The following is a 13,493-nucleotide window of genomic DNA, read 5'->3' as shown; positions in this document are numbered from 1 at the left end:
AGCTCACTTTGTAGCCCAGGCTGGTCTCGAACTCACAACGATCCTCCTGCCTCAGCCTCCCGAGTGCTGGGATTATAGGCATGTGCCACCACACCCGGCCCAGCCTGTGGTTCTGTCTCCTGTGTGCTCTAGCTTCAGTCACTCCCTCCCTGCCTGTGGTCTACACACACTGGCCACTTTGCTCATTTAGCTTCTGTCTTCCTCAGGCCCCTTGCACCTGTTTCTGCTACCTGAAGTGCTCTCCCCACCAGTGTCACCTTGGCATAGGTCCCTAGGGAAGAGACTTTTCAAAACTCAGTTCTCTAGTTTAAATGCTTCCTAGCTCCCTTCAGCTCTATCATCATTGTGATCTGTGGATATTTGATTCTTCCAATAGACTGCTCCATGAAGGATGGAGCCTTCGTTGTTGCCTTTCCACTGCTTAGTTGAGTGTGTGGCGCGTGGGTGCCCCTCCCTCCCCTGATGTGTTCCTGAAGTGAGTCACACATCACATATGCAGATTGAAGGATGGACAAGGCTTCAAAGGGCAGATACTCAAGTACCAGGGCTGCTTCAGCCAACTTCCCTGTCGCTGAAAAGTAGAAGTATCTAGGGTGGGAGCAGGGAATGCTGTATCCCCTTAATTTTCCTGGAAGATAGGCACCTTCTAGCACCCTGACCTCTGACCTGTTTCATAATTTCCAACAGGTGTCTCAGCCAAGACAACTGGAGGCCTTGCTGTGGAACTCATGGTAGGGAGCCTGCCTGCTTCCATTCCCTCATGTGTCCCATGAAGCCAAAACCTTGGATTTTGGACCTGTGCCCAGTCCCAGCCTTGGCCCTCATTGTGGCCTGTGCCAGGCTCAGGAAGGCCCCTTTGTTCCCATCCCCCAGGGAGGGAGCAAACCTCTGCCCAGACCAGGGCCCGTCTGTGGTTCTTCAGGGGGGTATTAAGGTCACTGTTGTCTGGGTCCCTTCTCCCCCAAACAATTCCCCTTTCCCAGGACTTTAGAGCCAAAGGAGCCAGATGACTTGTCCACCAATACCAAGGTGCCCCTGTCTGAGAAATGCCATGATGTGGCACCAGAATGGGGTTGTCAACCAGGGATCCCTGGGGGACTGGTGTATGTCCTTTCAGGAGGCGGTGACATTTGGTGATGTGGCTGTGCACTTTTCCCGGGAGGAGTGGCAGTGCCTGGACTCTGGCCAGAGGGCCCTCTACAGGGAGGTGATGCTGGAGAACCACAGCAGTGTTGCTGGACTAGGTGAGGCTGCACCTGGGAACCTTCTCCTGTGTGCCATCGTTAGTACACGGCATACCAGACATCCATCAGAGACTGGGGACATTGAGGCTGAGTGCTCAGGCCCTGGGGGGCTAAACAGCGGCCTTGAGGCGGTTCAGTGAGTCAGGCTGGCTCCAGGCTTTGTGCATGTGAAGTGACTCAGTTCCCACTGGCTAGGTGTAATTCTAGGAGCTAATAAGTCTTCCTTTTTTCCTAAGTTCAGTGTGTGAGAAATAGATGCAAATCAGAGGTATCTTAGACGGAAAATTTGGCTTGAGGAATCCATGTAAGTTGTTGTACACTGAGAGCAGAGGTCATCAGTGCCCCGGGGATGTTCTGCAGGTGCCATCAGGCATCCCTTTCCTCCTCCTGTCCTGCACAGTCTTCCTCTCACAACCCCACTACCACTGCAGCACACTTCATATCCAACTTTGTGTTTGTGTCCTTGAAACATGGTCCCCTTGTTGGGTTTCAACATTGTGAAGGGACTGTGGATCCAACTTGCTTCTTCTTGGGCCTCTCAGTTATTACCAAATCCTTTATTCTATTGGGTCCAAATCCTTTCAAGCCCCATAACGTAAGAACGTTTTAGTCCCTTGAGAGAGTGCCTAGGTGAGGGGAGGAGCAGTGGGGTGGGAGGAGGTATAGCTGGTTGATTAATGCTTCTCAGAGTGTTGGGCCAAGCCTGCACCCTTCATCTCAGCACATCTGGCAAAGTCTAGCTTTCTGATATTTTGTCTGCGCAGCTGTTTCTCCAGAATCATCTAAATCTCATTTTGAATCTAGGACCTTCATACTGAGCTACTTCCCCAGCTCTTTATTATTATTTTTTAAATTTTTATTGGTACATGTTTGCAGCACAATGTTTACGTTATTTGTGAGGAGTTTGTACATGGGGTTTTTTTGGTACCGGGAATCGAACTCAGGACCTTGTGCTTGCCAGGCAGGCACTTATGCCACTGAGCTATATCCCCGGCCCAGGAGTTTGTACATGTATATAACACATCTTTAATCTTTTGTTTAGCTCTTTCTGTCCTCCCACTTTTTGTTATTTTGAGACAGGGTCTCACTAAATTGTCCTAGGTGGGCTTGAACTTGTAATCATCTTACCTTAGCCTCCCAGTGTGTTTGAGTTACAGTTGTGTACCATCATGCCCAGCTAACTGTCCCCTTTTCCTGTTGATAACTTCGTTTATGAAATGTTTCAGAGCTGTGTTCCTTTCCATGCTTTTTGTTTGGCTTTATATTTACTTGTTTTGTTGCTTTGGTTTTGTAGTATTTTTTTTTCTTCTTTCTCATTGAACTGCCCAGGCTAGCTTCAAATTTGTCATCCTCCTGCTTCAGCCTCCCTGGTAGCTGGGATTAAAGGTTTGTGCCAACACATTGTGCTTAGTGCTTTTTATGTCATTATAATTTTAGTTGATTACTCCTTTTGTATAGAACACTATTGGTTCAGAGGGTTGATGTTGTATTTGGCAACTTTGTGGGGCTCACTTACTTAGTTTAGTTATTGATATTGATTCCACTTGTGTTTTCAGAAGTGTGTAGTTCTTGCTCCTCCTGTCTCTGCCTGAATAGTGGCCTTGTGGGTATGTTCCTGTGTTCCTGATTTTATTATTGATTGATTGTACTGGGGATTGTACTTGTTTCACTATATAGTCCAGGCTGATCTTGTTGGGTTTTTTTTCTTTGATGCTGGGCATGAACTCAGTACTCTGCACTTGCCAGGCAGGCACTCGTGCTGCTGAGCTAGATCCCCAGCCCCTCTAGAGGCTGATCTTGAATTATGTAGTCCAAGTTGGACTCAAATTTGTGGCAGTCTTCCTGCCTCAGCCTCCTGAGTGATGAGATTATAGGTCTATGCCATCATGTCCAGCTTCCAGGGTTTTTTTTGTTTTTTTCTAATTTTGAGACAGTATCTTGCTAAATCAGTAAGTTTGTTGGGATGGGCTTGCAAACTGACATCCCCTTCCTCACCTTCCCAGGGTGCTGTAATTACAGGCATGAACCACCACACCTGACACTGTTCCTCATTTTAAAGGGAAGATGTCCACCTAAGCACAGAAGCTGCCTAGGTTTTTTGTTTTGCCTATAATCATTAATAAGTGTTGGATTTCTTTTGTGTTTCTTTGAGACAGGGTCTTGCTATGCAGTTTAGGATGGCCTTGAACTCACTATGAGCTCAGGCTGGCCTCCAACTCACAGCAGTCTTACCTCCACCTCGGGAGTGCTGGGATTGTAGGCATGGGCCACCATACCTGGCAAGTGTTCTATTTCAAGATTTTTTCTGCACCAAGTGTGATACTCATCTGATATTTTTTCTTTATCAGTGTAGTAAATTACATTATATTTTTATATTCCTGGAATAATTGCTACTTAAATAGTGATATTTACATATAAATTTTGATAGGTTTTTACACCAGCTAGTATATTTTGGATTTTTGTATCTATATTCATAAGTGAAATGGATTTAATTATTTCCTTTTGTATATTATCTTTAGATAATTTTGACATTTTTGATAAATGGCTTTTGGCATGCAAGGTTCATAAAGTCAGCTGGGCAGGTTTCACTATCATTTATTCATTTATGGTGCTGGCCATTAACCAGGGCCTCACACGTGGTAGGTAAGTGCTCTATCACTGCACTGCATCTCCAGTCCTCACTGTTTTTGTGTTTTGTTTTGTTTTTTTAATTTCTGGAGGAGTTTATAGAGGTGGAGTTAATGGAATCTTCATGCTTGTGGTAGAACTTGCTGCAAAACCATCTAGACCTGGGGGAAAGAAGGCCTTAGAAACATTTATGTTCTGTTAATGTTTGATAGTTTACTCAGCTCTGAATTTCTAATCATGTTTTAGTCTTTCTTTCTTTCTTTCCTTCTTTTTCACTTTTGAGATAGGGTCTCACTATGTAGACCAGACTGGCCTCAAACTCAAAACAATCTTACCTCAGCCTCCCGAGTGCTGGGATTATAGACATGTACCATCACACTGGGCCAGGACTATCATGTTTATCTTATCAAAGAACTTGCTTTTGGTTTTACAAATCTTTTGCTGGGTGTGGGTGGGAAATGTTCTCTTTGTGTTCTTTTTTTATTGATTCCTACCCTACTTCTATTATTTTCTTCCTTTTTATTCATTTGAGCTTGTTGTGCTATTTTCTTTTTTTGGTACCAGGAATTGAACTCAGGACCTTACACTTGCCAAGCAGGTGCTATACTGCTAAGCTATATTCCTGGGCCTTTGTTGTGCTGTTTTCTTTCCAACTTCCTGAGTTTAATATTTACCATATGTGTGTCTTACTATTCTTGTTGCTAGTAAATGTGTTTTAAAATACAAAGTTTTATCTTTACTTACTTTGGCTTCATTCTACAAATTTTGACTTATTGACCAGAAGTCTTCAGGGCCATATACACTGAAAGGCTCTGGGGAACAATCCTTTCTTGCCTCTTGTATCATTTAGAATCAATGATTCATCATTTAGTTCCCAAGTAACTAACAGTTTATGAGGTGCCTTTTTGTGGTTAATTTCATAATGAGTGGCATTGGGCTGGGTGTATGCTCTTTAGTACAGCCATACTCCCCTTGTGGCTGTACCTGAGAATATTTTCCAGTTCCACTTGTGCTTAGAGAGAATACACTTTCCTGTTGAGTGTGAGCTCCTGCCTGTATGTGAGGGCTTGAGACTTTTGGTATGGGCCTTGGGGACCTCTGCCTACCTTTTCCCCCTTGGCAGGAAGTCTGAGTGAAGCTTCAAAACCAAGGACTTGGCTGCTTTTTGTCAGATGCTTCTCCCTATATTGACAGGCACTGATGGGGGTTTTGGGATGCTGCATAGCATGGGGGCTGGTAGCCCCCAGAAGTGAGGTACCAGGGATATGCCTACAGGTCTCCACTATTCCACATTCTCTTTTTTTTTGTTTGTTTTTCTTCTGGTACCAGGAATCAAACTCATGACCTTGCGCTTGCCAGGCAGGCGCTGTGCTGCTGAGCTAAATCGCCAGCCCCTCTATGTTCTCTTGATAGGCCATTTGCTCAAGGGCTGAGCCTAGGAGGTCAAGGGTGAGGACTGGACCTTGAGGCCTTATTTGAAATCTGCTTCATTTGATTATTATTTTGTTGTTGTTGTTGCTATCATTTGAAAGTCTTGTTTCTTCACTGTCTACCTTTAGTGGCAGCCCATCCCTCTGAGCTGAAAGAGCCCTGGATAGCCCTGGCTCTGCTGAGTAAGGCATTGGCTAGGGCTGGATCTTCCTCTTCTCCTTCTTTTCTGCCCTCGGTAGAATAGCCTGTTCTTTGCAGACTCTTTGAAGACCAAGTCCTCTTGAGATTGTGGGAATTGGGGTGCCCTTCACTGTATACAGCCAGGGGAGCTGAACACACCTGGATGAAGGGGCTATGGAGTGTCCACATCCTCACCCTCCACAAGGGTCTGCCTGTCCTGGAAGCCCCCATCCTCCACACCTGGAAACCAGCACCAGCTGAGCCCTGGATGAGCTTCCAGCATCTTCTTCTTTGCTGCATACACAGCAGGATTCCTGGTCTTCAAGCCTGAGCTGATCTCCCGGCTGGAGCAGGGACAGGAGCCGTGGGTCCTAGACCTTCAGGGAGCGGAGTGGACCGAGGCACCACAGACATTCCAGACAGGTGAGGTGCAGGCTTTATCAGAGATGCTCTATGTGAAAGGGAGCCAAAGTAGGGCCTTGAGGCAGTGAGAGGCTGGAGTGCTGGGGAGCCCATGGAGGAGGCACAGCCCTGGAAGGAATCCTATTCAAGTGTAGGGAGACCAAACCACAGAACAGCAAGGACACAAAACAGCTGTGCATTCACCAAGGACAGTTTGTGTTTGAAATCTCTCTTTTTTTTTTCCCCTATGAGACAAGGTCTCACTGTGTAGTCCAGGCTGGTGCTAAACTCAATGAGTTGCCCAGGCTAACCTTAAACTCATATTGATCCTTCTTCTTCAGCCTTTGGAGTGCTGGGATTACAGGTGTGTGCCACCACACATAGTGGTGTTTGAAATCTTACCAAATTTTGTTCAGTTTCTAATTTTACCAACTAGTCATTTAAACAGAAGCACAAATCTTTGGATCCAAGTAAAGCAGTGAACTTGATTCTCAGGTCCATGTTTGCTGAGTCAGATCCTTTTCCAGCAGCTCTCTCCAGAACACTTTGGGGTGTGGGTGACCTGAGCCCTTCAGATCAAGACTGCATGTATTAGTCTACTGTGGCTGCTGTAATGAGTCACAAACTGAGTGGCTTGAAACAACAGAAGTTGTCTCAGAATTGTGGAGGCCAGAAGTCTGCAGGGACATTTCCTCACTAAAGCTCTGGGTGACCCCTCTTCTTGTAGTATGTCCTTTGTGCTCCTCCATCTGTAACAGCATCCCTCGAGTCTCTGCTTCCATTTGCATTCAGCTGACTTCTTCCTGTGTGCCCATCTTCATATGCCCAAATCCTTATAAGGACACAGTCCTGTTGAAATAAAGGCCACCCTAACAAATTCACTATAACTAATTACATCAGCAGCAACCCTATTTCCACATAAGTCCCTACATAGCCCTCCTAAAGGGATAGGTTCCTTCTGATCCTCCCTGAAAAGGAGACAAAGTTACAGGATAGTCATTAAAACCCAGCCTTCCAATAAAGTGTCTCCAGGGTAGGGAGGTTGTAGTGTGCACCATGGCATCAAATTCATGGGTTTATGCTTAACAAGTGATCCTTAAGATGAGGAAGTGACAACAAAGTAACAGTGTGTACAAGGCAAGAGTGTGGCCTTTTGTATTACAGTATACAGTAGCACTACTCAGAATATATGAAGTGCAGTGGAAATTCCCAGGTGTGTATTTTGCCTCTGGCTGATGCAGCCAGCATCAGATATCCAAGGATATTAGTCAGATGGATAGGGGAGAGGATACCATTTGCAGCTCTGCCTTCCCCACACCCTCACCCACCACCATGGCCCCAAGAGGTGGTTCCCATCATCATGCTCCAGGACAGTGGCCTGAGTGGGTCTTGAGCCTGACCCTGCTTTTTCGTGGAAGACATGCATCTCTACTTCTAGAGAGCATTTTCATTTTTCTTGAGAGCTTGCATCTTCTTAGGGGTTTTCCAAAGCCTACTGAAGGTCTTTTGTTCAAGGGCAGAGAAGAGAGCTTTGCACTGCAATTTTAGGACCATGGGGGTGCTATCATTGCTGAGTAGGGTCAGGAAAACATGGGCCAGGCAAAAGGCCAGGGGCTGCCAATAGCAGGTGGCTGTGAGAGGCTATTAGCCAGGGAGGCTGGGGCTGGGCTCTGGATGATGGGCCATGGCCTGGTGGTGTTCAGGGTTAGGGCAGAAGTTTTAGCCCAGGCTGCTCACTGACAGTCACAGGAATCAAAGGGCAGTACTTAGGAATGTAGCCAAGTGGTTTGTGACATTTTGTCCTTTGGTCATGGTTGCCCTTGGTTGCTTAGTCACGTGGAGGTTTCATCCTCCTGAGCAGTAGGAGGCTGGGCAGTTACTGGCTGAACAATAGCAGGTTTGCATTCAGGTCTCTTGAGGTTCTCCCAAGGGAACTATGAGTTCCAACAGAGAAATAGTACTTGTTGTGTGTCTCACTGCCCTTTCTCACCCCCATAGCAGAGGAAGGCTCCAGAGGAGCGCCAGGCAAGGCACATCTCTGCTGCATGGTGAGGTGGGGAGACTTGGGGCTCCGGGGCCTGTCGTTACCTATGTGTCCCTGGGTATACTTGTGTCCTCTGTGAGCCAGTCTGCTTGGCTGTGCATGGGAATTTTCCAGCCCTCACTGGGTTATGGAAGACCAGCAGAGGATTGACAGGGAATTGTTTATTGCACAGAAGAGGCTGCATAAGTGGTGCCCCTTCCTCACTGTTGGACTGACAGGAAGATCACTTTAATTGGAGGCTCAGCTCTACTGATGAGGAGTGGGCATGCATGGCAAGGCTAAAGCCCTGTAAGGGGGCTGTGGTCTTGCTGTAGCTAGTTCCAGCCTGGTTGTTGTGTTTTGAAGTTATTATCAGGAAGAAGTCTTTCAGTAGAGGTACTCTGGGGATTTCAGAATAGGAAGGTACCTGTGTTTTATTGGGAGGCTCCAGAAGGGAAGTGGGTATCTTAGGGGCCAGTATGTGCATAGACTCTTAGGAAGGAGAAGTCAATATGGGCTACAGGCTGGCCTGTTGGCCAAGACCTTTCAAGTAATGTCAGTGTCAGTGCAGCTGGAGGGAGTGGAGAGGCTGGAGTACTGCTTGGTACAGCCCTCCAAGATCAACTCTCTACTAAGCTCTTGTGCCCTCAGCAGCTCGTCAGCCTCTTGTTCCTACCCATTCCTTCTGTTCACATGTCAGACCTGTTCTCACTTGCTAATTAGGATGCTGGGGACCTCTGATCACCCCTACACACACTCAACCAGCAAAATCCTTCTTGGCAGACTCTTCACACTCTCATATTTGCTTGTCTATCCTCGCTTGGCATCCTTGTGGGCATTCATTCCAAAACACCCTGTGGGGTGGACCCCTCTTAGGACATGCAACTCTCAGCACTCTGCCTAATAGACATGAGCACTTTATCCTTGTAAAATGAATGAGTAGAATGTAATTGAAGCCACATTGTGAGAACTCTCCAAGAATCTCCTTACCATGTTTCCATTTAGGGTGTGTCACAAATACACAGCCTGCCTTGGAAGTGTGGACTTCCACCCTCTTCCCATAGTCTTTGTCCTTTCTCTAAGCTCAGTATATGAGGAGGATTTTTATTTCCTGGTTGTTTCAGGGTCCACCATTAAACTTGACTGTAAGCAGCCCTGTGAGGATATCAATCTTCTCAAACCTCAGGGTCCTGGCTGTGGAGACACTTGGAATTCTGAAGTCTGGTCAGAGAAGTGTTCAAGTATCTGTGGGCTAACAGTGAAGAACTCCCTCTTCCAGAAGTACCATTTGAAAAAAGGAACTGGAGCACTGAAGACTGTCACCAAGGACACTGCCCAGGAGTACAGGGAGCTGAAAGCCAGTGATCTGGATCATCAGCCTGAGATACATCAGAGAGACGGTGCAGAAGGGTTGCAAAGATGTGAGGTATGTGGCAGAGGTCTCAAAACCTCTTTAGACTTGGGTTTGAACCAGGAGAAACCTCACAGATGTCAAAAATGCCAAGAACAATTACCTGAATGCTTGCAGGAGAGTCCTCCAGGTAAGTGCTGTGGGGAGAAGCCATACAAGTGTGAGGAGTGTGGAAAAGTCTTCAGGCTGTGCTCACAGCTCCACCAGCACCAGAGAATCCACACTGGAGAGAAACCATTTAAGTGTGTTGAGTGTGGAAAAGCCTTCCGCCTAAGCTCAAAACTTATTCAGCATCAAAGAATTCATACCGGAGAGAAGCCCTACAGGTGTGATGAATGTGGCAAAGCCTTTGGTCAGAGCTCAAGCCTCATCCATCATCAGAGAATCCACACGGGTGAAAGGCCCTACAGCTGTCGTGAGTGTGGCAAGGCCTTTAGCCAGCAGTCACAACTGGTCAGACACCAGAGAACTCACACTGGGGAGAGGCCCTACCTGTGCAAAGAGTGTGGCAAGGCCTTCAGCCAGAGCTCAACTCTAGCTCAGCACCAGAGAATGCACACTGCAGAGAAACCTCAAATCCCAAGAGCCTCAGAAGGTCCAAGCCTCATTGCACATCAGAGAAGTCATGCTGTGGAGAAGCCATTTAAATGTAATGAGTGTGGGAAAGCTTTTAGGTGGATCTCTCGCCTGAGTCAGCACCAGCTGATTCACACTGGAGAGAAACCTTATAAATGCAACAAATGTACAAAAGCCTTTGGTTGTAGTTCCCGGCTTATTCGCCATCAGAGAACTCACACTGGAGAAAAACCATTTAAATGTGATGACTGTGGGAAAGGGTTTGTCCAGGGTTCACATCTTATTCAGCATCAGCGAATCCATACTGGAGAAAAACCTTATGTGTGTAATGACTGTGGGAAAGCCTTTAGCCAGAGCTCCAGCCTCATTTACCATCAGAGAATCCATAAAGGAGAGAAGCCCTTTGAATGCCTTCAGTGTGGAAAAGCCTTCAGTATGAGTACACAGCTCACTATCCACCAAAGGGTTCACACTGGGGAGAGACCATATAAGTGTAATGAATGTGGGAAAGCCTTCAGTCAAAACTCGACCCTTTTCCAACACCAAATAATTCATGCAGGAGTGAAGCCCTATGAATGTAATGAATGTGGAAAGGCCTTCAGTCGCAGCTCATATCTTATTGAACACCAGAGAATACATACAAGAGCCCAGTGGTACTACGAATATGGGAACACCCTACAAGGGCCCACCTTTGTGAGCCGTAAAAAAGTGAACACTATAAAGAAACTGCATCAGTGTGATGACTGTGAGAAAATATTTAGGTGGCGCTCACATTTAATTATACATCAGAGAATTCACACGGGAGAGAAGCCTTACAAATGTAATGATTGTGGCAAAGCTTTTAATCGGAGCTCAAGGCTTACTCAACATCAGAAAATTCACATGGGATGAACCATTTACTGGTATAAATGTGAATAAATGTGTAGCCTTAAAATAATTTTATATGAGACCACATGTATTGGTAAGAACTTAGAATGTTGGTTAAAAAATTGAGAATTGCTTTCTTAAAGGCAGTGTCCAACTTCATACAAAATGTGCACTTACTTGCTGGAATGTTTGCCATCCATTCAATAAAGCCTGCATCTGTTGTACTCAGGGTGCAGTTTGTACTTGAGAGTTTAGAGCTTAGTACAGAGAGTGGATCCCAAGGTCTGCAGGTGAGGAACAGGCATAATCCCCAATAGACAGCAGGTTTACGATGTCATTCAAAGTGTTTTTCCTAGGGAATCAGTGATTCAGAGTGGTTTCAACAGTAAGTGAATGTTCTCACTCGTGTCTAGAAGTAAAGTGCCCAGAGTTCACTTGTAACTGCTCTATCTGATGCCTTTTCTTAAAATTTAGCCTCCATTAGATCCACCCAGGCCCTTGGGAGGCAAGTTGGCTCCTGAGTACAACCAGATGTGGGTGTGGCTTGCATTCACAGAGCACACTTCAGAGCCAGCACAGAAATAACCCAGGTGACATGCAAGGATTCTAAAGTCATACATGGGGTCCAGATGCTTGCAAGATGATTCGGGCTTTCTGTGCCTCCCTGAAACTCAGAGCTTAGTTGATGTACTATTATAGGGCAATGAGAATTCAATATAGGAACATAAATTCATGTGCCTGGCCAGAGACAAGCACTGGAATAAACTTTAGCATGCATTCCCTCACATCACTCAACCCTGTCATCAGCACTTGGAGCCTTACACACTATGTGGGCATAGACCCCCCCCTGGGCTGGATGACCATTTTTGTGTCAAGTCTGCATACTTTACAAAGGATACAATCAGAAAGGTCAGGAGATACTGTTTGTACTGCATAACATTTCCTTGGAACAGTTCAGCTGGAATCAGAAATTGCAAGTACTCATTTTAGTGACACTTTTTTTTTTGGTACTGGGAATTGAACTGAGGACTTGGTGCTTGACAGGCAGGTTCTGTGCCACTGAGTTATATCTCTGACCCAGGACTCATTTTAGAGGCCATATAGAGCTTGTTGCCATCTCAGGGATCTGGAGGTGGCAAGTGGAACAGTAATCAGGACCTTGTGAGCTCCTCTACCACTTCTTCCAGGGTAGAAAACCCTGCTAGATGCATTCGTTCACACAGTGGGGCGTAGTGGGTGACAAACATTGCTGGGGAAGGAGGCACTGTTATGCTGAGAGGCTAGACTTGTTCTGCTGGCAACTAACAACATAGCCTCCCTGCTGACACTTCCTTGAGAGATAGCCAAGGGAAAGGATCTTCAGCTTACACTATTGTGTCAACCAGTGAGACAGTATAGGGAGGCTTGAGTGTGGCAGATTACAGTGCTCTGCCAGGGCCAGGCAGTTTTGGGGCTGAAACTGAGTTTTCACTTGAGTCTCTTGCTCCAGTAGCCACTGTGGTTAATCTGACCAACACAGGCTGGGACACTGGGGTTTGTCTCTTAAACCATCTGATGCTACAATCCATAGCCTCCCAAGACAGGATGAAGACAAAGATAGTGCTGACCTCTCCTTCACCCAAGATCCTAGTCATCCACCTGTGAGCATGTTTCAGACAGACCTGTAGGGGTTCATTTTAGTCTATTAATGTGTTAATCATCTTTCCTATCACTGGAACAAAACACTTGATATGCACAACTTGAGGAGAGGTTGATTTTGGTTCATGGTTTCAGAATGTTCAGTCTATGCCAAGGCAGAAATGGCATAGCAGAAGGGCATGGTGGCAAACAGAAGGGAGTAGTCAAAGAGAGATGCATCCTCCAAAGTTATGTCTTCAGTGGCCCATATCTACCTCAGTACCCACCTCCTAACAACAGATTCAGCTGTGAGCTCATCAAAGGATTAATCTGATGAGTGTAGCACATCCACGATCTAACCATCTTCTGAAAGCCCATCTGAACACAAGACTTGAGAGATGTTTTAGATCTAGAGCATAAGTGTACTGGGTACCCTCTACTAAAAAGTGTACTCGGTACCCTCAGCATTTCATTGCCCTTTCCCCTGAAAGCAGCTTGTATTTCAAAGTTTTACCCAGGGTATCCTTTTGTTGCTGGGTGTCCCAGACAGCTTCCATTTGAGGTTCCTTGGCTGTGATGCAAGTGGAGCACATGCAGTTTAGGACAGGTTTCTTTCTTTCTTTCTTTCTTTTTTTTTTTTTTAGGACAGGTTTCTTGAGTTGTGAGGAACCAGTGGACCCAAAGCTTCTGTTGTCCCTGGCTGGCTATAAGTAATAGCTACTTCATGCAAGTTGCTGCATCTGATTTTGTTTTTTTCTGTCAGGGTGGAAATAAGTTAGCTAGTGACAAGTGCTCTGTGAACCTGTTTCGTATAAATCATCTACCTCCCAGGGCGCAAGAGTCGGCTCTGAAATACAGCCTCCAAGAAGACAGCTGCCCTCATGGAAGTGAAAAGCTTCTTTAGACTTGAGAGTCCTGCTGCAGGAGCCTGGCCCATCTTAGTTTTGAGGGCCTTGAATTCTTCTGACTTTTTTATTTCAGTAAACAGACCTCCTTTCTTAACCCTTTAGGGATTCGTAGTGTGGCTTGGCCAAAGCCCAAAATTGGGTGTCTGAATTTGACTGGTGCCTAGGAAGCCCTTTAGTTAATCTTGTCTGGGGGAGAAAGCAGTGAG

At 46.0% G+C, this 13,493-nt stretch overlaps 1 protein-coding gene across 5 annotated transcripts in view; it reads left to right on the top strand.

The window, feature by feature from the left end:
• Znf7 (zinc finger protein 7) overlaps nucleotides 1-10,986 on the top strand; it is a 12,191-nt gene extending 1,205 nt beyond the window's left edge. For 3 of the 5 annotated variants that reach the window (XM_005395933.2, XM_013520114.1, XM_005395932.2), the window contains exons 2-5: nucleotides 688-731; nucleotides 1,118-1,244; nucleotides 5,790-5,906; nucleotides 9,033-10,986. In XM_005395933.2, the coding sequence (XP_005395990.1) occupies nucleotides 729-731; nucleotides 1,118-1,244; nucleotides 5,790-5,906; nucleotides 9,033-10,786 (2,001 nt within the window). In that variant the 5' untranslated portion in view covers nucleotides 688-728 and the 3' untranslated portion in view covers nucleotides 10,787-10,986. The remainder of the gene's footprint in view (nucleotides 1-687; nucleotides 732-1,117; nucleotides 1,245-5,789; nucleotides 5,907-9,032) is intronic. The other 2 variants (XM_013520113.1, XM_013520115.1) reach the window with 2 other exon arrangements.
• Nucleotides 10,987-13,493: the final 2,507 nt, after the last annotated feature.

This window comes from Chinchilla lanigera, unplaced genomic scaffold (genome assembly GCF_000276665.1).
Source record: "Chinchilla lanigera isolate Chin_1 unplaced genomic scaffold, ChiLan1.0 scaffold00053, whole genome shotgun sequence".
Lineage (NCBI taxonomy): Eukaryota > Metazoa > Chordata > Mammalia > Rodentia > Chinchillidae > Chinchilla > Chinchilla lanigera.
The sequence above is the reverse complement of the archived record's forward strand: the minus strand, read 5'-3'. Positions and strand labels throughout refer to the sequence as shown.